Raw genomic sequence first — 23,814 nt, forward strand, 5'->3', positions numbered from 1 at the left:
TTGTCCAATTCATTACTTGCTTCGTAAAGACGAGCAAAGAGTCCAAGAAATTCAACAGAAGTACAATCACTTGTGGCACTGGAGCACGTACAATCCTATATGGCAGCAGAAGATGGCTGAGTATGTCTGCATTTGCAATATGCACACCAGGACAGTGCATAAAGGTATAGTCATACGCTGATAAAATCAAAGCCCAATGTTGAATTCTGGCTTGAGGCTATCGGCAGAACTGCTTTAACTTCACTAAATAAACCCTTTAGTTGTTTATGATCTGACACTTTAATTAAATTTTGACCATGCAGATATTCATGGAATTTTCTTTTCAAATTGTGAGTAACCCTTCTTGGCTGCAGAGGGTTCTGGAGGCATAGCTGATTGGCCTTTTGGAACCACGTTCCATCCTGTGTGACAACACCGCTCCCACACTATAGGGAGATGGCATCACAGGTTAATATTAATTCTTTTGATAGTAGACATGATAGTAGTCTATCATGTATTAGAAGTACTGTACTAGTAGACGTGATAAGTGTAATAGCTTCTTGACTTTTAAGAAGGCTTCATCTTGTTGCACCTTCCATGACCATTGATGGCTCTTTTTCAATGATAAGTGTAAAGGGGATAACACTGTTGAAAAGCTTGGCAAGAAGCGACTGTACTAATTTATCATGTGCAAAAAAGACTTGAGCTCAGTGACACAGGTAGAAGTGGGCACCTCCTTGATTAACCTGACTTTTTCCTCTACTGGATGCAAACCCTGGGCATCCACTCGATCATCCAAGAAAGTGACTTCATCTTTTTTCCCACCAATATCCCCTCCTCCCACCCCACCCCCACAAGGACCATTTGTCACTTGTTCATGTTGTTCTTTCCAGAGTGTTTAACCTTGTCCTGCCATTATCACATTCTGCTTTCTGGTCTTAAGCACCAACAGCACCTACTTTAGCCAGTACCATTATAATTAACACCCCTTTGTCCTTTTGGCCATGACATCTCTGGCAATCTCTCCTTTGGCTCCACCTATCATTTGCCTTCTATCCAGCTTCACCTGCTCCACCCTCCTTAAACAGTATAAATTCCATCACATTTTTACTTGTCTTTAGCTCTGAAGAAGAGTCATAAGGAATTAAAATGTTAACTCTTGTTTTTTTTTCTCTCCACAGAGGCTGTTAGACCTGCTGAGTTTTCTGTTTTTATTGAAGTGACTTTCATTGCTTGGAAAGTGCTCTTCTTTCTTCGATTGTATACCAGCTTCCAAAAATCTCCTTAAAACCTCTTCTAGGTTGGCCAAATGTTCGGCTTCCATTGATCCTATGCTGAGGATGTCATCCAGGTACACTACTACTTGGGGAAGTCCTTGCAATAGGCTTTCCATAGTCCTTTGGGAGATTGCATAGGCAGATGATACACCAAAAGGTAGGCATGTATATTGGTACAGGCCCTTGTCATGTTGATTGTTACATACACTCTTAATGTGCTGTCCAGCCCTAGCTGTTGGTACGCATAGCTCCAGTTTGATGTAGGATTTTCCTCCAGCTGTCTTCAATCCTCGGGATATCTAATTTAACAGCCTTGTTCACAGTTAATTTGTCATATCTGCAAATGTGAATAGTTTGATCTGGTTTCATCACAGTGACTATGGGCGCTGTCCATTCTGAAAGTTGGACTGGCTGGATGATGCCCAGCTTCTCTAAGTGGCACAATCCTGCATCCACCTTCTCCTTTAGGGCATAGGCACAAGTCTTGCCTTAAAGAACCAGGGTGTCACTTCTGAATCTACATATAATTTTGCTTGTGTGCCTTTTATCTTTCCCAATTCATCATGAAATGCCCTGTCGTATTTCCTTAACAGTCAGACCATTGCCAGTAATCATTTTTAAACTTGAAGTTTGTTTTTATATGCTCATGTTTTTTAAAGCTATGTAAAATAGCTGATACTCGAGTAGTGGGGACTGTTTCCCGCTTCGCTGCTGTCTCTTTGGTTTTCGTACTACGCCTGACGGTAGGTTCCTGCCCTAACTGAAGAACAGCGCCATGTTGCACACTCTGCAAAGCCTGCAACACCTTCTCAGCACTCTCCATTGCTAGCACTATTTCCATGGCGCACTTCAAATCAATACTAACTTCTGCAAGTAAACGTCACTGAATGGTGTTATCATGTGCGCCACATTGTCATTCAGTGTATCTCTGAAGTCACAATGCTCAGTCAACCGTTTTAACTTTGCAGTTTTTACATGAAAGATTTCTGACCAGTTGAGCTTAATTTTTTTGTAGCCAATTGCAGCCCAGAAGACTAGGCCCTTCACCTATTACAATGATGACTGGAAACTGGACTTTTTGTTGCCTGTAGGACACATGTACAGTGGAGCTGCCTTTCATCTGTATTGATTCTCCGGCGTATATCTTCAGCTGAGCCGTGGTTTGCTCCAGATTCAGTGGCTGGGTACCTTCACTTAGGTATTTAAATATGTGCTCTCCCACCACTGTAGTTGATGCTCCTGTGTCTATCTCCATGACTAGAGGTTTTCCATTCACTTGAAGGATGGCAGTGAGTGGTTCAGTTTTTACTGACTTGACATTGTATAGGGGATAGATATCAGTATCAGCAGCTTCAGGTTCAGTTATATTGTGCACTTCAATCATCTTTGTCTGCTGCCTGATTGGCTGTCTCGATTTCGCTCTACATTGCTTTATTACATGCCCTTTTTTGTGACAGTAATGGCACACTGCCTCCTTAAATCTACAGGTTTCTGGTATATGATTACCCCAATATCAGTAACAAATTAATTTCTGAGTTGTTGGTGAGATGCTTCCAGCATACGTTTTTGTTTTTCGAGTAGTGGGGACTGTTTCCCGCTTCGCTGCTGTCTCTTTGGTTTTCGTACTACGCCTGACGGTAGGTTCCTGCCCTAACTGAAGAACAGCGCCATGTTGCACACTCTGCAAAGCCTGCAACACCTTCTCAGCACTCTCCATTGCTAGCACTATTTCCATGGCGCACTTCAAATCAATAATAACTTCTGCAAGTAAACGTCACTGAATGGTGTTATCATGTGCGCCACATTGTCATTCAGTGTATCTCTGAAGTCACAATGCTCAGTCAACCGTTTTAACTTTGAAGTATAAGTTGTGATTGACTCACCCAGGTCCCTTACACTGGAGTTGAACTTAAACCTCTGCATAATTGCAGAGGCTTTGGCTGAAAATGTGTCTTCACGAGGTCTACCAGCTCGTTAAAAGATTTAGAATTGGGCACATTCAGGGCTGTCAGACTACGGATGAGGTTATATATCTTGCTCCAGCAGGCGCTTAAAAGAATTGCTTTCTGCTTCTCCTCCCCTGTTATTTTATTCACCATGATATAAAAACCTAGGCACTCTATGTACTGGCTCCAGTCTTCCATGGATGAGTCATAAGGGTCGACTCTGCCAAAGAGTGGCAATGACTGGTGAGTATACTTTCTTTCTTTCTTTAAGAATTGATGTACTCACGTTCATGAGGCGAGGTGCAGCTTCAGAGCTATTTATTCTTGTCGCCAATTGTAATAAACTTGATATACCTGACAAGTTTCTTATTTGAAACAGACAACTTTATTTACAGAGCCCTTCTAGAAGCTTGGACCAGGTCCGCAACTAGAAAGCTCCGCCCCTAAGATTACCCACGCTTAGGGCTGATTCGTCTGTACAATCACGTGACCCCTAAAAGCAGTAGGAAAGGTCTTACCCACAATCACTACTGAAAGGAATAAAAAAATAAAACAACCACCAAGAGGAGGTATGAGTCAAATGAGGTAATGTACTCAAAAGGAATGGCTAAATGACCGATTTTAACATAATACAAGAGGAGGAAGCATAATAAAAGCATTAAACATGAGAGGCAACAAATGTGTGATTGGTTGAAATAGTGAGAGGGTGGTGATGGTTGATTTGTTCGTTCTCCCTAGATCGCCATTCTGCTTCACCAGCTTCTCCTGTTATATTGTCATACCTTGCTTACCCTGCCATTGTCTCAGCTAATCATGTGTTCCCTTGTCTTTCTTATGTCTTCAGTTTATTTTGTTGTGTTTCTTCCTAAGATTTGATACCATTGTGTTGATACCATTTCAGCCATGTAACCTCCCCTGTGTTTCTTTAAAGAATGTCACTGTTCAATCTATTTATCCTCTCTAACCTGTGTATTTTTTCATTTCTTCAGTTTGATCTGTTCCAATCTGTTGATCTTCCTTTTCTCAATCCTGAGGAAGGGATACAGCTTAAATATTAACTTATTCATTCTTTCCACAATTGCTAGCTTACTTCATGTGTCTTACATTATTTTGGGTTTGTATTTCAGATTCCCAAAATCTACAGATTTTTGCTATAAATTTCTATGTGATATATAAAGAACAATATTTAATACCTATTACCTGCTAAATTAAACTCCCCGCCCCCATGCGAGTTTTGTGCTGCTGGCATACGATATCAGCAATAACGAGGTGTAAATGGACTTTGGTTTTCATCCCAATCTCAGTCTTTTGATCTGTCTCCAGGCAACAGACAGTGTAGCAACCAATGTCAACACTGCTGATTTTCCAGTCCGCGTGTGTGATATGACTAGAAGGTCAGAGTGTAAATGTCGAGTATATAGGATATATGGGAACCCAAAGTGCACTTACTGGAGCTATTTCAGTGAAAGTACAAACATAGAATTTCAAGAAAGAGAAGTTACAAGTGCTCTGTTATTTCTTTAAGGCAATTCTGTTCCTAAGCAATTAAGTTCCAAAATGCCCAATGCACACACTCTGACAGCACAGTAAGAGATACTAAAGATGAACTGTTGTGTAGATCAGAGTGGGGCAGAGAGGACAGAATACAAATGAATGTAGGTGAGGGATTTATCTTATGGCACATAACTGTACCACCTGTCAAAAAGAATCAAATCCCACAGATCTGACAATATATCTGCAAGCAGACAAGTTGAACATACATAACATAAGAACATAAGAACTAGGAGCAGGATAGGCAATTCAGCCTCTCGAACCTGCCCCGCCATTCAATATGATCATGGCTGATCTCATTTCAGCCTCAATTCCAATTTCCCGCCCTCTCCCCATAACCTTTCAACCGTTACTAATTAAAACCCTGTCTATTTCCTCCTTAAATTTATTCAGCGTCCCAGCATCCACTGCACTCTGAGGTAGTGAATTCCACAGAACATGGCCTTTCAAAGATTATCTTTTTAAACCTTTCTTGCATAATACAATGAATCCATTAACAAAATTAGCCCCCAAGGAAAATAAATGTAAAATTTCCCAAAGCTGACCCCAGTCTTTCCACTTCTCGTTTTCATAGAGGTAAACCTGGGAGTGGTGTAACTCTTTCGAGTACAAACCTGTTTCCATCTGTTTCAGATGAAGTTACATTGTTTCATAGTTTGCCATTGTGAGATCTGAACTCTTGATCTTGGGGTTACAAGCCCAGTACCATAACCACTTGGCTATTTAGGCCAAGCCCTGGGAGTGGTGTAACTCTTTCGAGTACAAACCCGTTTCCATCTGTTCCTATTCAGATGAAGTTACATTGTTTCATAGTTTGCCATTGTGAGATTTGAACTCTTGATCTTGGGGTTACAAACCCAGTACCATAACCACTTGGCTATTTAGGCCAAGCCCTGGGAGTGGTGTAGGTGAACAATCTGCTCTTAGGAGGCAGGTTAGTCATTAAGATCTTTTAAAGGGGCTGGATGCCTTCATTTTAACCCAATTTTTGTTTTTTTAAACAAATAGTGGCTGGAAATCCCAGCAAGTAAAAGGAAGTGAGAAGAGTTGAATCCTTTATTAACTGCTTGTGTGTCAGAAGTAGCAGGAATTTTAACCCTGGACTAACAAGCTTATCTCCACATGTTCAGACTCCCATGATCAACCAATGTCCCCCCCATCCCTCCCCACCAATGATGGCCAAATCCAACTGCCCTCCAACACCCCCAGATGCCTGATTTGCAACAACCTTCCCACCCCCGTTGCCCAGTTCACCCCAATCCCCCAAGCAACACCATCCTCACCACAATGTCTTGCATCCCCTTTCCCTGAGATCTCAGACGTACCTGACATCCACTCTTCACTGCCTTCCCAAACAACAGATGGACAATCTGTCAAGCAGATAACCCTGCTGAAAAGATTTGAGGATGTCCCACCATTAAATTAGCCAGGACGTGTGGGAAACCATTACTTCTGGGTTTCCCATCTGAAAACACTGCCACCTGATTCTCTTTCCAGCTCAGAGTAAATATCAGGGCCTGAGGTTCCAGAACTAAAATGATTTTTCTGTATCTTTACCCCCAGACATTTCTCTTTTAATGAATACTCCTATGAATAAAAAGCAAAAATTAAGAGGCATCCAGGCTAATGCTGTTGGCCTGTTAGTGGATGATCAAAATGGATTATGGAGTGATAAGGGATGGGTTCTAACTAGCAAATCTACAACATGGTTTCCCTCAGTCTTCTAGCGAGGCTGTTACTCCAAGTACAGGAAGGAATATTTAAAATTAAGTATCCCTTTCAAACATATCCTACAGCCTGGTATACTGTGGCAGTGACCACCCTCATAATCAGGAAATTACTGATGGGCAGGGGAATACTTTTTTAACAGTAATAACTAAGACACATTCAAAAGGCAAGTTTGGCAGAGATCTGGTTCAGGATCAGTGCGTTCATTTCAACAGGTACTCACTGGCCCGAATTTTGTGCTCAGCAGTAAAGCAATAGTTCATCATGCTTACAGCTGCCAACAGATTTTTTCTGGGCTTTTGAGTGGTGCCTTGCTGTAATTAGATATCCTGTTCAACATAGCATCCTCCTCAGACACCTGTGGTGTGTGGGAACCAGGTAAGCAGTGCCTCTTTAACCAATCACTGAGGAATCCTCACTCAAGCACCCAGGGCTCAATTATAACGCTATGCATGAGGGTGGGTTTTGAATGGTTTAAGAGCGGGCCCTAAGAGTCTAACCAAGGAAGCATGAATTGGAATATTTATTTAATCATAAAATCATGTTCAGACAGCAAAGGTAGAGAAAGAACTGGCTGAGAGAGAGCTATGACCAAGCTTATAGTCTCTCCATCCATTTTCACACTGCTTCTCCTGGTGAGGTTACGGTGGCAGTAAGCTGAGTAGGACTGACCTGACCTCCCTTTCATTAGCCACAGATTCCAGCTCCTCCTGGGAGATTCCCAGGCCAGCCGAGAGATGTAATCCCTTCAGCGTGTCCTCAAGGCTTCCGTCCAGTGGAAGCCTATCAGGGGGCATTCTTATCAGATGCCCGAACCACCTCAACCGGCCCCTCTCACATCGGAGGAGCAGCTACTCTACTGCGAGGCTCTCCTGGATTGCTGAACTCCTTACCCTGTCCCGGAGAGGCCCAGCAACCCTGCGGAGAGCCTCATTTCCGTCGGTTGTACCCGCAATCTTATCCTTTCAGTCATTACCCACAGTTCGTGACCGTAGTTGAGAATGGGGATGTAGGTCGACCAGTAAACCAAGAGCTTCATCCTAAAACTCAGCTCCCGCTTCACCAGCACGGACCTAATATCTTCTCATGTGGCTTGGTGTCATATTGGGTGGAATTCTCCCATCTGGGACCATGTCCCGTGGCAGGGGCAGGGAGTGTTTCCCACCCTGGAGGCCTCGAGGAAATCGCACTGCATTGCGTGGCCCTGGCCTCATTAATTATGCAGTCAGGAGTTTCCCAATGTTTCACGCAGCAGGATAGGCTGGAAGGCTCACGCCTCACCATTATATCCAGACGCCATTTTTAAAAGCTGTCCAGACATCACTGACGTGAAGGAAGCAGATGGACCTCCAGGAACACTCTGAAGCTGGATGATGGACTCCTGGGAGACAATTAATCTAGAAGATCCACCTGATAGATGCTCCCCCCACCCACTACTGCCTGTTCCAAGGTCCATGGTTGCTGGAGGCCTGCATCCCAAACTCCGGAGGCAGCCCCAGGCCTTGTTCAGGTAAGTGCCAATATGTACATGCCATGTTAGTCCAGATGTGTTCTGGACTGGCGTGATTTCCCACTGGCGGCATGGACGATCGGGTGTCTGGGGGGGAGGGGTGGGGGCGTGCGTTTATCTGCATCCCATAATTGGTTTCACGCTGGCCTCTGGCAGGAATTTCAACGCGCAATGGCGGTCGGGAGTAGAAGATCCCACTGTCACTTTACGACGGCGTGAAACCAATTTTTGGACCTCCTGCCTCATTCTCCCCGCCCCATCCACCACTAAACCCACTGGGGGGCATGGAAGAATTCCACCCATTGTGTTGTAGAATGCTCACATGAAGTACCTAGGGACACTAAAGGCACTATATCAATAAGGTTGTTGTTGAAGGGCAACAAAGGCAAGCTGAGCTATCGAGCCTGCGCCACACCTCATGATGATAAGAAAGCAAAATACTGTAGATGCAGGAAATCTGAAATAAAAAGAGAAATTGCTGGAAATATCAGCAGGTCTGGCCGCATCTGTAGAGCGAGAAACAGAGTTACGTTTCAAGTTAAATATGACTCTTCTTCAGAACTTCAACAGCAGTTCTGAAGAAGAATCATATTCTACTTGAAGTATGAACTCTGTTACCCTCTCCACAGATGCTACCAAACTTGAGTAGTTCCAGCACTTTCTGTTTTTTTTTCCCACACCTAATGGTGACTGGAGTATTGTGACTTGATGCCCTGCCCATCACCACACCCCTTCCCCCACCTCACCCCCACCCTCTGCAACCATGGAATCTCCTTGTAGAGGTGAAAAAAAACTCAAAACTCAGGGCAACAAGGAAACAAATACTCTGGAAAATTTCTCTCCTACCCCTGCAGACAATGAAAACCATTCCAGGAGGTCATCATATAGAACTGCATTACACAAGTACTGGAAGATCAGCCACATCTGTATTTTCTGAATTTGCAAACTATTTTGAAATGCTAATTCCACACGGTTAGCCATGATGGCTGTGTGGCTAAAGTATGGTGGAGAATAATGCTAACAACACACATTCAATCCCCGCACCAGCTGAGGTAGTTTGCCTGCCTCATCACCTTGATCTTAGAGTGGATCATGGCATAAGCTATGATTAGCAATCCTCGGACAATGAGGACACTACATGGAGAGGGAGAATTCCCTACTATTAAAGGATTACATGGTGTTCATATCATTTGTGACTAGTGCAAGACATGCAAGACAGAAAGAGCTGCTTAGCAGAAATGTTCCTCATTTGGTGATTTACAAACTGTTTCCAAAACAAAAATTCTTGTGGGTTTTGTTCTGTCAAAGTGGACATGGCCTAAATCTAATGCAAATAAGGACAAAACTAATTTTCATATTTTAAAAAAATGAACTTAAGGCAAATATCACATTTCAAAATGCAGATTAGTTCTGTTTCTCATTAAGCCAATTTCTATTAAAAAGTCATGGAAACTCTTAAATAGTCTGTCTTGGAGAGGGTTGGAATATCAGTATTCTAGAACAGTAATTCTGATGCTATGTTACGTGGCCAACATACTGATGACTAATACCAGTGAGTAAGTCAGCATGAATGTGAAAAAGACACCAAACATTACACTCACTTTAGCTTATTTGCTAATGCAACTGAATAGAGGAAACTATCCCTCGTCATATTACAAACCTAATGATGAGAAGGCTATTACCAAAAAAAGTTATGATGCTCTGAGGGATCAGGCAGCAGCAATGTAGTTAATGTCCTTCTGTTATTTTTCTCAACTAGTTTAATCAGGTGACTGGGTGTTAATTGGAAAGGAAGTCCCCAGGCTGCATACATGATCTTCTTTAACTGCATCTAGCCTTCGTGAATTAGCTGGTGCCGAGCAGATTATCACACCGCTGAGCCAAACCTAAGAGGGTTTCAAAGCCTCTACAAAACCTTGATACCATGGCATAAAAGCTCCCGGTTACTTATAGGAGTTTTCTCATGTATTATTCTAGGTATCAGTTCCTTCACTTCTGCAGGCTCATTTGTCCACTTCCCAAAGTTAAGCTGTCTGCTAACATGATCGAGAAATCTTAGAAATACAAGATTAGAGCTGTTATCTGATCAAGAGTCCAAAACAACTGCCTGCAACAGTGCTGGTTTGTAGAACACTTGTGAATCATTCATGTATTTTTCTCAAAGACCAGCATTGTAATTGTGAAGACACACAGAAAGGTACAAGTTTGAAATCCTTTTCAAAAACCTGTAAGATTTAGAACTTGCCAAGAGATAAAATCAAGTACAAATAGAAAAGAGTTTAACATTACTGCTACTGGAACCCTCAGCATTTTACAGGAAGGAATAGTATGGAGATTCTTGTTAGAGGTCGTCCAGTGTCCAAGAATGTTAGGTTGAGAAATATTACATTTTATAGGTGTTAGCTCAATAATATTTACAGTTGTAAATCAGAGTATGTTCCAAATCAGGAGCAGTACCAATAAAATGGAAATTCCAAACAATGAGTGAAATTATCCCATGCTCCCGTCAGCGGGATCGATGGCAGGCAGGTGGGAATTCGGCGGGAGGTCCAAAAATTGGTTTCACATTGGAAATGTCGGCAGGATTTTCCGATACTACCCACCATGACGGATCACGATTCCCACTGTAGACCAGCGTGAAACTGATTTGCATCCCGGGATGCAGATGGAGCCCCAACCCCAATCTTCCCCCCATGCCCAATTCTTTGTAACGTCAGCAGGAAACCATGCCAGCCCAGAACACCCACTTCCCTTCACACATGGACAGAACCCCACCACATTCACACATGGACAGAACCCCACACCTTCACACCTGGGCATAACCCCACCCTGTCCAAGCCCCTTCACACCTGGACATATCCCCCACACCACCCAAAAACTAACATGGAGGGTCCATGGCCCATCCCACCGCCCCCCACCCCCCTTTCCATTCTTTCTGCCACCTTGCTACACCCATGTAATATCCGTTCAGTTCCCCCAAATGTCAATGCCCCGCTCTAGGCCTCCGCCACCCCACCACCTCCTCAGTCCTCTCCTAACCTTCTTTAACCCCAACCCCCCCGACAGTCCCTCGCCGCTCAACAGTACCTCCTGCTGCCTTCCATCTGCAACTCGAGGATCTGATCTCATGGCCAAGTCCCTGGAGGAAGGTCCGAACCCATGTTGGATCAACATGGGGTGCAAAAGTCGGGATTTACCTTATGGGCCTTGGCCAGATAGCAGTCATCCGAGGAGGGTTGGAGGCCTCCAGCTAGTGGACCCTGGAGCACCACGTGCAGCACAGGGTGGGTACAGCTTCATCCATGCAGGTCCTCCGTGAAGCAGCTTCCAGAAGGTGGGAGTTCTCCATGCAGCGACCTCGCTCAGGCTTTGGACCATCTTCCACGGACTTCGCCATCAGTTCAGGCCTTCTTCCAGGGATATGTCCATGGGTTCGGACCTTCTTCCAGGGATTTGACCATGAGATCAGATCCTTGAATTGCAGGTGGAAGACAACAGGAGGTACTGTTGAGCAGCGAGGGACTGTTGCGGGGAGAGGGGAGTGGTGGTGGTGGGAGGGGTGAGGGGGGGGGTGGAGCGGTGGTTGGGGTTAAAGGTTAAAGAAGGTTAGGAGAGGACTGAAGGGATGGTGGGGGTTTTGGAGGCCTAGAGCGGGGCATTGACATTTGGGGGAACTGAACGGATATTACAGGGGTGTAGCAAAGTGGCAGAGGGAATGGAAAGGGGGAGTGGGGTGGCCATGGACCCTCCATGTTGGTTTTTGGGTGGTGTGGGGGATATGTCCACATGTGAAGGGGCTTGGACAGGGTGGAATTATGACCAGCTGTGAAGGTGGGGGGTTCTGTCCATGTGTGAAAGGAAGTGGGGTTATGTCCAGGTGTAAAGGGGCAGTGGGGTTATAGCCGGGTGTGAAGTGTGGGGTTATGTCCGGGGTGAAGGGGGCAGGGCTATGGCCAGGTATGAAAGGGGAGAGGGGTTCTGTCAAGGTGTGAAGTGTGGGTTATGTCCAGGTGTGGAGGGGGAGTTTATGTCCAGGTGTGAAGAGGGGGGTGGTACTGTCTAGGTGTGAAGCGAGGGGTGTTCTATCCAGGTGTGCAGGGGGGGTGGTTCTCCGCAAGTGTGAAGCGGGGGGGAGGGGGGGTCTGTCTAAGTATAAAGAGGGGGTATGTCCGGGTGTGAATGGGCTCACATGGAGGAGTCGATGGAGTCAACTGTTGACTCTTGGGGAGCAAACTCGGGTTTGGCATGGTACAAGGGAAAGGTGAGGATCACCGGGGGCAGAGGGAGCTGGGAGGGTGAGGGTATGACGGTGTTGCATGAAGGGGCAGCAAGGTTGTTGGTAGGGACACGTAGATACACACAGGAGGGCAGGCAGGTCAATATTTATGGGGGTGGGATTCTTGAGGAGGAAAGGAATGAGTATGTTTTCCTGGAAATTGGTCAATGGAAAAATGTTGAAGGGTAACAGCAGGGAGGTAGAACACAATGCTAGGGGGTCAATGGTAATGTGGGAAAGGGCATGGGTGGCTGGGAGAGGGGAATAGTGCTGGAACACAAGAAGGATGTCACAACCACCATGCTGGTCAAATGGAAATGTGGAGCCTTGTGCTGGAGGTCCCGAAATGCTGCATGAGAATTGGGTCTGTGGGTGGGCGGAGAAGCAAGTCACCTCAGCTGGACAACTGAAAGGAAACCCCGGCAGGCAGTATTGATGATGCCGGGACCTGAGATATGAGACTTTGACAGATGAAATCTCAGCAAGTGTGGGAGAGTGCTTGTACATTGCTTACAAAGGCCCTGCCGCATACCCTTCTCCCTGTAGACACACTCAGGCGGTCAGGTGTCTGTAGGGAGGCAGGGTTGGAAGGTGGGGGGAGGCGTTTGCTAAGGCTTAAGGACAATGCTGAATAAAGACATTTGATTTTACAGCAGTGAAAGTGTTTATATTTAGAGTTAGAATTGTGACAATCATGTGTTCGCCCGTACAACCAGTTGTGACCAAAATGTCTTTATTCTCCTTGGCCTACTGCTTCGTCAAGGTGCTCCCCCAACATTTGCAGCAGGGGTGGAGGCAGCCTGCTGATTAGTTCGCCCTGTTGCCTTTGATGACTTTAGCGGCTGTCCTGTGGAGAGCCAAGGCCAGGAGGGCCAAGCCTCCTTTGGTTGTCCTCCTGTGGGCCAGCTGCTCCGTCTGCGGTGACAGAGTACGAGGTTGAGGGAATCACAGGCAAAGGGGATTCAGAGGGCATAAACAATCTCTGAGATTCCTGAGTGGATGACCCAAGGGTGTCCAGCCGTCATTCCTCCCAAAGGCCCTGGCCTGACTCCTTGAAGGGAAGGAGCACCTGGAGGGAGGTTGAGATGCCCCATACCTCTCTCACGTGCCAACAGCAAAAGCTCCCCCTGGCTACTGTGGTGGAGTGCAGGTTCGCATGCATCTCCAGCAGGTTCTGCTGGACCAGGATCTTCATGGAGTTCGCCAACCTCCCCATGGAGGCCTCAATGAGCACTCCATCAGCCAGCAGGCAGGTGGACTCCTCCACCTCGCATGCCATGCTGCCGAGGGCCTCCCCCACCCCTGCATGACGTTGCTTAGCCTCTTGCTGACTCTCCACGATTAGTTGGAAGGCTGATTCCAGAGGCTTATCGTCTGACCCAGACCTTTCAGATGCCCCTTCTCCAGCACTCCAAGTGCCGGTGAGATCAACTGATCCTGCCTCCTCTTGCTGTGGGTGGGTGTTCGGGGGTGACCACCAGAGTGTGAGACCCTTCCTACACAAGAGCTCATACCCACCGAGATATGTGTCCCTGGGCTGGTGGAGGGTGCAGGTATCTGCTGTGATGTCCCTATAGGTGAGCATCTCTCCACTTCCCCTCTCTCCTGGTTCCTCTCCAGGCTAGGGCTTCTGCTGAGGCCTGACAGAGAGTCCTCTGCCTTGGGCCTTGGCATGGTCTTGGTGGCACCTACAAGTGAGAGAGGAGGGAGAAAGTGATAGCATGAGTTGCCTGCAACATGGACGCACACTTGACCTTCATACCATGGATGTATCCTTACTGGGTGGATGCCCAAGTCCAAGCTCCCATCACCAACTGCATGGTCCCACTCCATGCCAGCCACCTCGGGTGCCCTCTCTTAAATCTCTGTAAGAGGCCTCAGATGTGGGCGCCCCCCTCTTGTCTTCTCCCGTACTTGCCAGTTGTCCCTCAACTTCTGCTCAAAAACAAAAGAAAAGAAGGGTTTGAGAGAAATTGTATGTTGCATCCATTTGTACAACGCAATTTCACATTCATTTCTCATACTTCCACTCTTGGAGATAACCACTGGACTGTGTGGCAAGGCATTAATGCTCTGCAAGTTGTCCAGAAGGGTTGTGGGCTAGCTCCCTCCAGAGCACTGAGCCCATCCACATGCAAGGTTAAGGTTCAGAGAGGCATCTGATTTGCAGAGGTCGCTGGTGCCCTTTGTGCCTGAGCGCCACCACCCCCTCTTCCATACAGCATTGATCTGTGTGTGTGGAAGGGTGGAGGAGGCACAGTGGTCACTCCACTACAGAGTTCATGCACGGCAGTGGGGCCATGAGGCACTATGCCATTGCCATTGAGACCCATATATCCTGACAATTCATTGGTTTTATTGTGGTTAGTGTGAGCAGCTGAATCTTCACTTATCGCGGCAGGGCAAATGGGGTCGTTCATCCTTTTCCAGCATTGCATGGCCTACCTGTGCTGGACATCCCAGGCACTGGCAGCATCGGCTACCTGCGCCCATGCAGGGTTAGTTTCCTTGCTCAGCTGCCTCCTCCCATCAGGCGGGTAGAATACATCCCTCCTGACCTCAACATGGTTGAGGAGGACGCGCAGTGGGGTGTCATTGAACTTGGGTGCTGGACCTCCACCTCCAAACAGCTCAGTAGGTAGTATTGATAGTGAGGATGTCCAGGCACCTTTTAAACATGGTGCCCAGATATGGCTGTGGGGTGTGTGCCAATCAATCTGCCATGCTGTGCTAAACGTCAGGAAACTCCCGGCTGCATAATAAATGATGCTAGCATCGCAAGATTCCGCGGGATTTCCCGGTGACCTCCGCAGCAGCAAACATTCCTGGTCCCAGTCCCCGCCATGGGACTTAGTCCTGGATGGGAGAATTCTGCCCAATAGGAGGAACTCAACTCTAATGCAGGTTGACACAGAACAAGTTGGAAATTCCAAATTCAGTCTGCTGAGCCACGTGTACCAAAACACTTTGCAGTGCACGTAGCAGACTTCAACTCTGACAGGATCTTCACGACATGATGAGCATCATCCCTGGATGATCCACTTGCCCTGATACCATCATCTGGCAGCATAGAAGCAGATCTCTCTGCACTGTAGCTATAGTCTGGTTTTTCACCCCAAACCCACTTTTGCAACTCCATCCCCTCCTCACCCCTATGCCCCACTTCCCAGCAATAGGTCTCATCAGCAGGCAGTCCTGAAGCACTTATACTTGGACTCCCAGAAGTCCAGAAGGGATAAATGAGTTGACCCTCATGGGTTGCCATCTGCAAATTGTTGCACAATATTCTAGAATCATGGTACAAGCATGTGCAAACTTAACAGAACAGGTATTTTCACAAGCCAAACTGCCTGAATGTCTGATTCTGCATTATTCGTATTTTAAACAAAGTCCGTGCACCTATACACCTCTTTTTCACCTTTCCCATTATATTTCATCATGAAATTAACCTAATGAAGCAAACACTTCTAGGTAAAAATCGGCTTGCAATGTAGCAAAATCCACAGTTTAAAGCAAAATCCTGGAGAACAATCCTGATGACAGAAATGTAAAGACATTTAACTTTATAAGAATATGAGCTGTCAACTTCGCAGAGTGACAATGACAGGGTGTGCTTATTGTCTCAGAGAAGTTACACAAGGAAATAAGCTGCTTTGCTGCACCTTTTAAAAACTTCTAAACAATTTTCCTCAAAGGAACTTTCAAGACTGACTAGAGCAATATCATTCCAACAGGAGTGTTTCCTCCAGTGTGAATGTATTAACTGACTACATGAGCAGTCCTGTCATTGTACTTGCAAAATAGTTCGGCTCTGAAAATAAAATGGGGAGTTGTGTTTGACTGATGGTGGGATTTACTTCATTTATGACAGAGCTTTGCACTAGGCTGCATTTGCACCAAGTTATGAATCTTGCTAAATTACACAACACAGCTATATTAACACGAATTAACTCTACCTTCATACCAACATAAACTTGTAGTGTAATTGCCTAAGTGAACAAAAATTTAGCACTGATTTAATTATAGGTTGTCCCAGACAACAATGGGCCCTCTAAATTTTCTTTCATTTTGCAATTCCTGTTTATTTAAACTTGCCATGCCTTGAAATTTTGTTACTCAGCAGCTTGTGAGCAGCATGCATGATGCTTTCCTGATTGCTGTGCACCCACACAGGCTCAGTACCTTAATGGAAACGTTGGTTGTGAGTAGCTATCCAGACATGTTCAGCCATTACCCACAGATCCTTGGATCAAGGCAACTTAAGGCACTTCATTGATGACTATTTCTTTTAACTTGTGTTCTTGCTCTTTTAAATAAAATTGTTCTTTCTACTTGTTTCAGGGCAAGTTGTTAACTTTGAATATGCTGAAAATGACAAAGCGTGCTTTTCTTTATACACCGTAACAACAAACCATAAAAGCTTTATTATTGTTCACCACAGCTGTGCTTCAGGTCTGCTGTCCAACAACTGCAAATTTGGCCTGGAACATTCCTCCGTCAACCAACGCAGCAAAAAAATAAATTGTCATTTGGTAGTACAGAACTTGAGTATTGTTGAGAACAGAGACATTTTATGTCGAAGCTTTTCGTCTTGCACTCATCAGCACAATTCGCAAGAAAATACCAATGTCAGAGGAAGCAATAAATTTATACTGTATGTGAAGAGAGTGGTTATTTGTTAGAAAGTGTACTTTTATTGATAGAGGCATTGCTATGGAGAATGCTCCAGCTGATTGTGACAGACAGTTAACTGCCAAGCATTGTTTGAAATCAAAACCAGGCAGCATGACTCTGATAGGTCAAGACATTGCCCTGGGGAATGAACCAGCAAATGGCTGTCACTTATTTTGTCTTGTTAAATTGGCAGTCATTGTGGAACCTTCTTGTGTGCAAAATAACTCCACATATGGCAACATACTGCAATGTAAGTCACTGTGTGTAATTACATAATAAATATATTAAATAATTTGTTTAAAATGCTGACTTGATCTTATGTATTCATAGATTCACCATTGAATGTTTCTATTGACCAGAAAGGAAAATAATTGTGTACTTCATTGGGGATAATATTATTTCTCAAAGATAGCATGATTGCTGCTCTTTTTTCCCACAAATGCAACTCAAATATTAATTCTAAACACTTAGGCTACAGTATACCTAATGTATACAAATGTAGTCTACAGTGGTTCTCAAATTTCTTTCTCCGCAGACTACTTAGCTGGTGCAAATGACCCAGCCAACCCACATTCACTTGCCACCACAAGCGTTTTTGCACATTTGAATTGACCGTGCGATTCTCTTCCCCATCCCTGTGCGAAGATAAAGGCTGGGATTTTCTGGTCCCACCTGAAGTCAACAGACCTTTGGCTGGTTTGTCAAATTTTCCATCCCGTGCATGACAATTCCTGCAGCAAGCGGGAACAGAAAATCCCAGCCAAAATTGTTTTAACCTAGCAAATCTAAAAAAGAAAATTCAAAATATTCCCAATTAAAACAATTGTATTTCAGGACAAAATTTGGAATTTAACATGCAAATCTCTGGCTCCGATTTCAGTAGTTTCACACTTACTACAGTAGAGGGCCAAAAAGGACACTTTTTATCATATATACTCCCACTTTAACATAATTAATGCAACAATTATTAATCAATGACTATCCTGCAAACGTATGACCTACCGTAGTGTGAACTGGTCCACAGTTGAGCTGCTAACCAGAGACACATAAAAAGTGACGACTTCACCTTGCTTGACAGGTCTTCGTAAAACTGAGATGGCAATGTTGTTGTCCAGCCTCATTTCTGTTCGCTGTGGGTTCCCAGATCCTTGGCGAAGTCGGACACTGCCAATACGTTGCAGAGATTGAAGTGATTCATCAACATCATTACGGCCTGGTCGGATAGCATTGCCCTTACGTGACTCCTCTACATCACAGTCCCCATCTTCATCAGTACCCTGCACCATGTAATAAAGTTCCACTGGAGTTCCCTCAGATTGATCAGCTATCTTTTTACGGCCAGGTACCACAGTGGGAGGGTTAAACCAAGATGGCAGAAGTTCCAGCTCCACGATGCACAACCCAAGGTCTCCTTTCAGGCGGCAACTGTTTCTAACTTCCCTTGTTTCCCGAAATGCATACACCCGGATACATGGCAGGTTATCATTAACACTGTAATCATCCCAGTCTCGGCCCGTGATATAAAACAAAATCTGCACTATTGGTCGATTGGAGTAAACTTTATCATCAATAATGTTTGCTTTGATTTTCCAGTTGAAAGTGAATCTATCAACCATGCTGAAAGCATTAGAAGGCTGCAAGAGAGCCCTGGGGACAACTTGTTCCACAGCATAAGGTCCATAACTGGCATTAACTACAGGGGGTGTCTTGGTTTCATGTATGTAGAAAGGCTCCACGCGGAACTGTAAACTGGAATTACGCATGATATCCTGGTTGGCTTCTTTTAGAAAAAATGAACTTTCAGCTTTATATATTCGGTAGTTCACTGGTAGATACACTGGAAGAGAAGAAAATTTTTGTGCACTCTCCACATTTCCCATGATCGCTCGACTTTCTACAACTGGGAATAAACAAGAAACATAAATAAATATGAATAATGTTTGTAGATTTCCTTAAAATAATACACTTCAGATATTTACTTCAATGATTAAGGTCTGACAGTTTTATTTTTCCCTTGAATATGTGACAGTGTTGATGTGCAATCATTTAGCACTCAACTCTTCAGTTGACAGCTCTTCTGTCAGATGTTGCTATAGGTGTGAAATGCAGCACAACTCACTAAAGAACTTGGAGTAAATAAAACATTATTTCATTAGGGAAGATTTCAATATGCATCTCTCATGAAGAGGAAGGCAGCAGACTGCAAAAGATGGAATACAGAGTAAGATTAAACAGATGTGATTCCCTGATGGAAAGATTAGTTCATTATTAAGAATTATTAATCTATTGTCTAATTAGAAATTTATTTTGATTCACTATCCAAAAATGATTCCACCTTCCTATGCATAACTTCAATAGACACTGAGGCAGATAACTAGTTTTCATCCCAGATTATAAAAATTAAGATATCAAACTGTGATAGTACTTGCAGAAAGGTTTACTTAAGGGAAAACTGCAGTGTGGTATATATCTTACAAGATGGCCCAAAAACTTGCTAATGCCATGTGAACACCGATTAGAATAACTCTCGCACCAAATCTATGAAATAAGATTCCACAGTCATTTTATCCACTGGAAATTCCTTAAAAGCCAATGAGATTTTCATTGCCTTGGGGAAATGGTCAATTTGAACAAAATAACCTTTTTAATTAATGGAGTTCTGTCTAATATTAATGAATGTGGTACTTAGTTATGAAAAACATTTTATTTGATATTCATTCATGGGATGCCAGTGTCACTGGCTAGGCCAGCATTTATTGCCCACTCCTAATTGCCCTTGAGAAGGTGGTGGTGAGCTGCCTTCTTGAACTGCTGCAGTCAGGTACACCCATTGTGCTGTTAGGGTGTTCCAGGATTTTGACCCAGTGACAACGGGAACAATCTGTATCAATATCATTTCGTTTACATTCCTTATGATAAAAAGATTATCATCCATTGACTTTCAAACTATTTCTAGCAACCTCTTTTAAAGAAGTTTTTGTTTTGCAGTTCACCAGCATATTTAAACATTATCAACTTTTTGAAACATTGTTTGTGAAATCCAATTCACACTGACAATTCTGGAAAAAGTGAAACATACTGTCTCGGAAGACATTCGAATGCAGATCTATGCATTCTGGTTCCACACATGATTTTGATCCAAGCGAGGAATTTAAATATAGTACCACACAATTCCAAGGAACTAGTGTCATTCGCAACCATTATACTAGTGCTGTTCACTACCACATTCAATCCCACATAAATGGATAGGTGAGACTTCCTCTCTGAAATCATCAATCTATTCTCCGGAATAGCATTACCATTCCACTACACCTAGTATGCAAAGAAAAAAATCCCCATCATTATTATGTATGAATACATTCAAAACTCTGGTCAAGGCACAGGAATTCTTAGCAAACTATTTTGCATTTATCAGGGTCAAATAGGGTCAAATAATGTTTGTGAAGATCGGCCCAAGCCATATGTCAAGTTGCAGGCTCCGTGAGGCTTCCTCTTGTTTAGGCACCATGTGCCCAACCTAGGCCCCCACCCCAACCCAATGCTAATCGCTTGTTTCCCCTTCTCCTTCACCAGGGCTAGCCTGACTGGCCCCAGCAAAACCATCCCACTTACCTTGGCATCTGGCCTCCAGCGATGCCCCTCATGAGGGGTTTGGCTGCAATCGGGACTCTCAGTTCCAAAGAAGAATCATGTTGGACTCGAAACACTAACTCTGTTTCTCTCTCCACAGATGCCGCCAGACCTGCTGAGTTTTTCCAGCACTTTCAGTTTTTATTTCAGATTCTCCACCACCTACAGTGCTTTGCTTTAACTATCAAGAAATAGTCCAATTCTCCCACAGTGCACTCAAGAAGCTTGACACCGTCCAGGGCAAAGCAGCCTGCTTAACTGGCACCACATCCACAAACATCCACTCCCTCCACCGCTGATGCAAGCCACAGTGTGTACCATCTACAAGATGCACTGCAGAAACTCACCAAGGTTTCTTTGACAGCACCTTCCAAACCCAGGACCACTACCATCTAGAAAGACAAGGGCAACAGATAGATGGGAACACCAACATCTGGAAGTTCCCCTCAAGGTCACTCACCATCCTGACTTGGAAATATATTGCCGTTCCTTCACTGTCGCTGAGTCAAAATCCTGGAATGCCCTCCCTAACAGCACTGTGGGTGTACCTACACCCCAAGGACTGCAGCGGTTCAAGAAGGCAGCTCTCCACCACCTTCTCAAGGGCCATTAAGGATGGGCAATAATGGTGGCCTAGCCAGTGACGCCCACATCCCATGAATAAATTTTTAAAAATTAAATTTTCTTGGTGGACTCCTGACACTAATAGAAACTTTGATAGGCACTTTGCCTTTGGTGAGAGTGGGAAGGGAGAGACAAATCCAGTGCTACTGTTATGGCTGAAAGGGCCACAGTAACTGTTGTGTGTCTGCAGCAATGTGGCTCTCTGCAATGTATGAAGTTGCTGCTTCTTTAGGGTACTATCTCTACAAAGTTAAAAGCACTTATAGCTGAGGTGGTCCTGTCTGTAATCCGGCAATAGAGGAGCTAGCCATTTTACCCTAAGAAAAGATGGCTTCCAATGGGCTTCCAGGCCCATGGATACAACTGGTTTTAGCGCTGAGTACCCTCTTCTTCCATTAAGGAATGCTCTCTGAAACATGTGTTCCATTCCACATGATGATACATAGAGTGCCTTCGTATAATCTATTTCCTTCTTAAAGGGCAAGTGACCCTCAAACAAGGACAAATACATCTCAATCACCCAGGGTTTCTGGTTCATATTATCTGTCACCTCAGAACCTCCTATAGTAGATCAAGGAGTCTAGGATTGAATAGAAATACATATGTTGGTGCCAAGGACGATTTCCAGATTTGTTGCCAGTGAGATGCATTATAGGATATATACAAAAAATAATCAAAAGGCTGAAGGAATGCTGCCTTTTTAACTAGGGAGCTAAACTACAAAGAGGAGGAAGTTTTACTACAGCTATCCAAAGCCCTGGTTAGACTACATCTAGAGTGTAGTGTACAGTTCTGAACACTGCACCTTGAAAAGAATATATCAGCCTTTGAAGGAATGCAGTGAAAATTTATCAGAATGTTACCAGGGCTCTATTGGTTAGATTATGAAGAGAATTTACATAAGCCAGGCTTGTATTCTCTGGAATATAGAATGTTAAGAGGTGATTTGATTGAAGTTTTTAGGATTTTGAAAGGAATCAATGGGGTAGATTGATGGGTAGAAGAGAAACTTTTTCCTCTGGTGGGGGAGTGTAGGAACATAGGACTTAGGAGCAGGGGTAGGCCATTCAGCCATTCGAGCCTATTCCACCATTCAATAAGATCATGGCTAAAACGACCATGGTCTCAATTCCACTTTCCTGATTGCCCCCAATAACCCTTGACTCTTTTGTCTATCAAAAATCCGTCCAGCTCAGCCTTGAATAAATTAAATGACCCAGCCTCCATGGCTCTCTGAGGGAGAGAATTCCACATACTAACAACCCTCTGAGAGAAAAAAATGATCACGTTCTTCTTAAAAGGGAGACCTCTTATTCTTAAACTGTGTCCCTTGGTTCCAGACTCCTCACAAGGAGAAACGTCTTCCACCCAATATCTACTCTGTCAAGTACTGTCAAGATCTTATGTTTCAATAATATGACCATAAGGACAAGAGGACATGATCTAAAAATCAAGGCCAGACTACTAATGTGGCTAATGTGTGGAACTCTCTCCCACAAAAAGCAGGAGATGCTAGCTCAATTAATCATTTTAATTCTGAGATTGATGGATTTTTGTTAGCGAAGACCTAAGGGTATGAAGCCAAGGCAAGTGAATAAGTTAAGACACAGATCAGCCATGATCATATTTAATGGCAGAACAGGCTTGAGGGGCTGAATTGCCTACATGTGTTCCCCTACAGACCAACATGAAGGGAAAATGACAGGCTTGCACCTGCAATCTTTCACAACCTCAGGACATCCCACAACCCCTTACAGCCAATGAAGTGCTTGACAATGAGTGTAGTCCCAGATGTAATATAGCAAGGTGAGGGAATTCCTGAACGAGGAATAGCAGAATGATCTTCAAATGGGTCCCTTGGCTGTTTTGGGGAAGTCTTGCAAGCAAGTCATCATTTACCTCACTGCTGTCTATGGGACCTTACTGTGTGCAATTGCCTACTACATTTGCCTACGTAGTAACAGTGACTACACTTCAAAAATAATTTATTGGCTCTGAGGTATTTGGGGACATCCTAAGGACATGGCAAGCACAATTAAATGCAAGTTCTTTAAAAGAAAAGCAAATAAATGGTAAAAAAGGAAACTTTTTAAAAATTACGAACTCCTTGAAAACTTACATTTTGCTTAAAAGAACAATAACTTAATAGCATTTTTCTCCTAGAAAAATGGGGTTCTACAGTCAACCCCACTTACCCACTTAACATTTGCATCTGACAAGGGAAGGACATGGCAGCTGTTGCTCACCACCCCAAGAAGAAGAGAGGAAAATTACATAGGTAGGTTTTTGGGCAGAGATCTGGCATTGGTCCTTATGTCCAATATTCAGTTGTTGGCTACCCTAAGCAGGTCCAAAAGCAACAGCAAAACAGAAAAAAATCATCCCAAGCTTCAATTATAGTGGTATCCTGGTTGAAATGTAAAAGAAACCAGAATCTGGTTTTTGATCACTGACAGTATTATATAACCAGACAGGCTAAAACTGACCATGACGGACCTGGTCTTTTATTGCACTGAGCTCTATAATCGGTATTGAGCTGCCTATTAAAAATGCCTGTCACATAAGGTTTAGAGTTCCCATGTGAACTGATAAATGAAAAGCAATTGGTTTTTTTTTATG

General features: G+C 44.1%; 1 protein-coding gene across 1 annotated transcript in view; it reads right to left on the bottom strand.

Moving 5' to 3' along the window:
- The window catches only part of LOC121286208 (transmembrane protein 132C-like), a 1,095,675-nt gene that overhangs the window by 789,467 nt on the left and 282,394 nt on the right, over nt 1-23,814 (bottom strand). The window contains exon 2 of the mRNA XM_041203216.1: nt 17,944-18,841. Within this exon, the coding sequence (XP_041059150.1) occupies nt 17,944-18,841 (898 nt within the window). The remainder of the gene's footprint in view (nt 1-17,943; nt 18,842-23,814) is intronic.

This window comes from Carcharodon carcharias, chromosome 13 (genome assembly GCF_017639515.1).
Source record: "Carcharodon carcharias isolate sCarCar2 chromosome 13, sCarCar2.pri, whole genome shotgun sequence".
NCBI classification, from domain to species: domain Eukaryota; kingdom Metazoa; phylum Chordata; class Chondrichthyes; order Lamniformes; family Lamnidae; genus Carcharodon; species Carcharodon carcharias.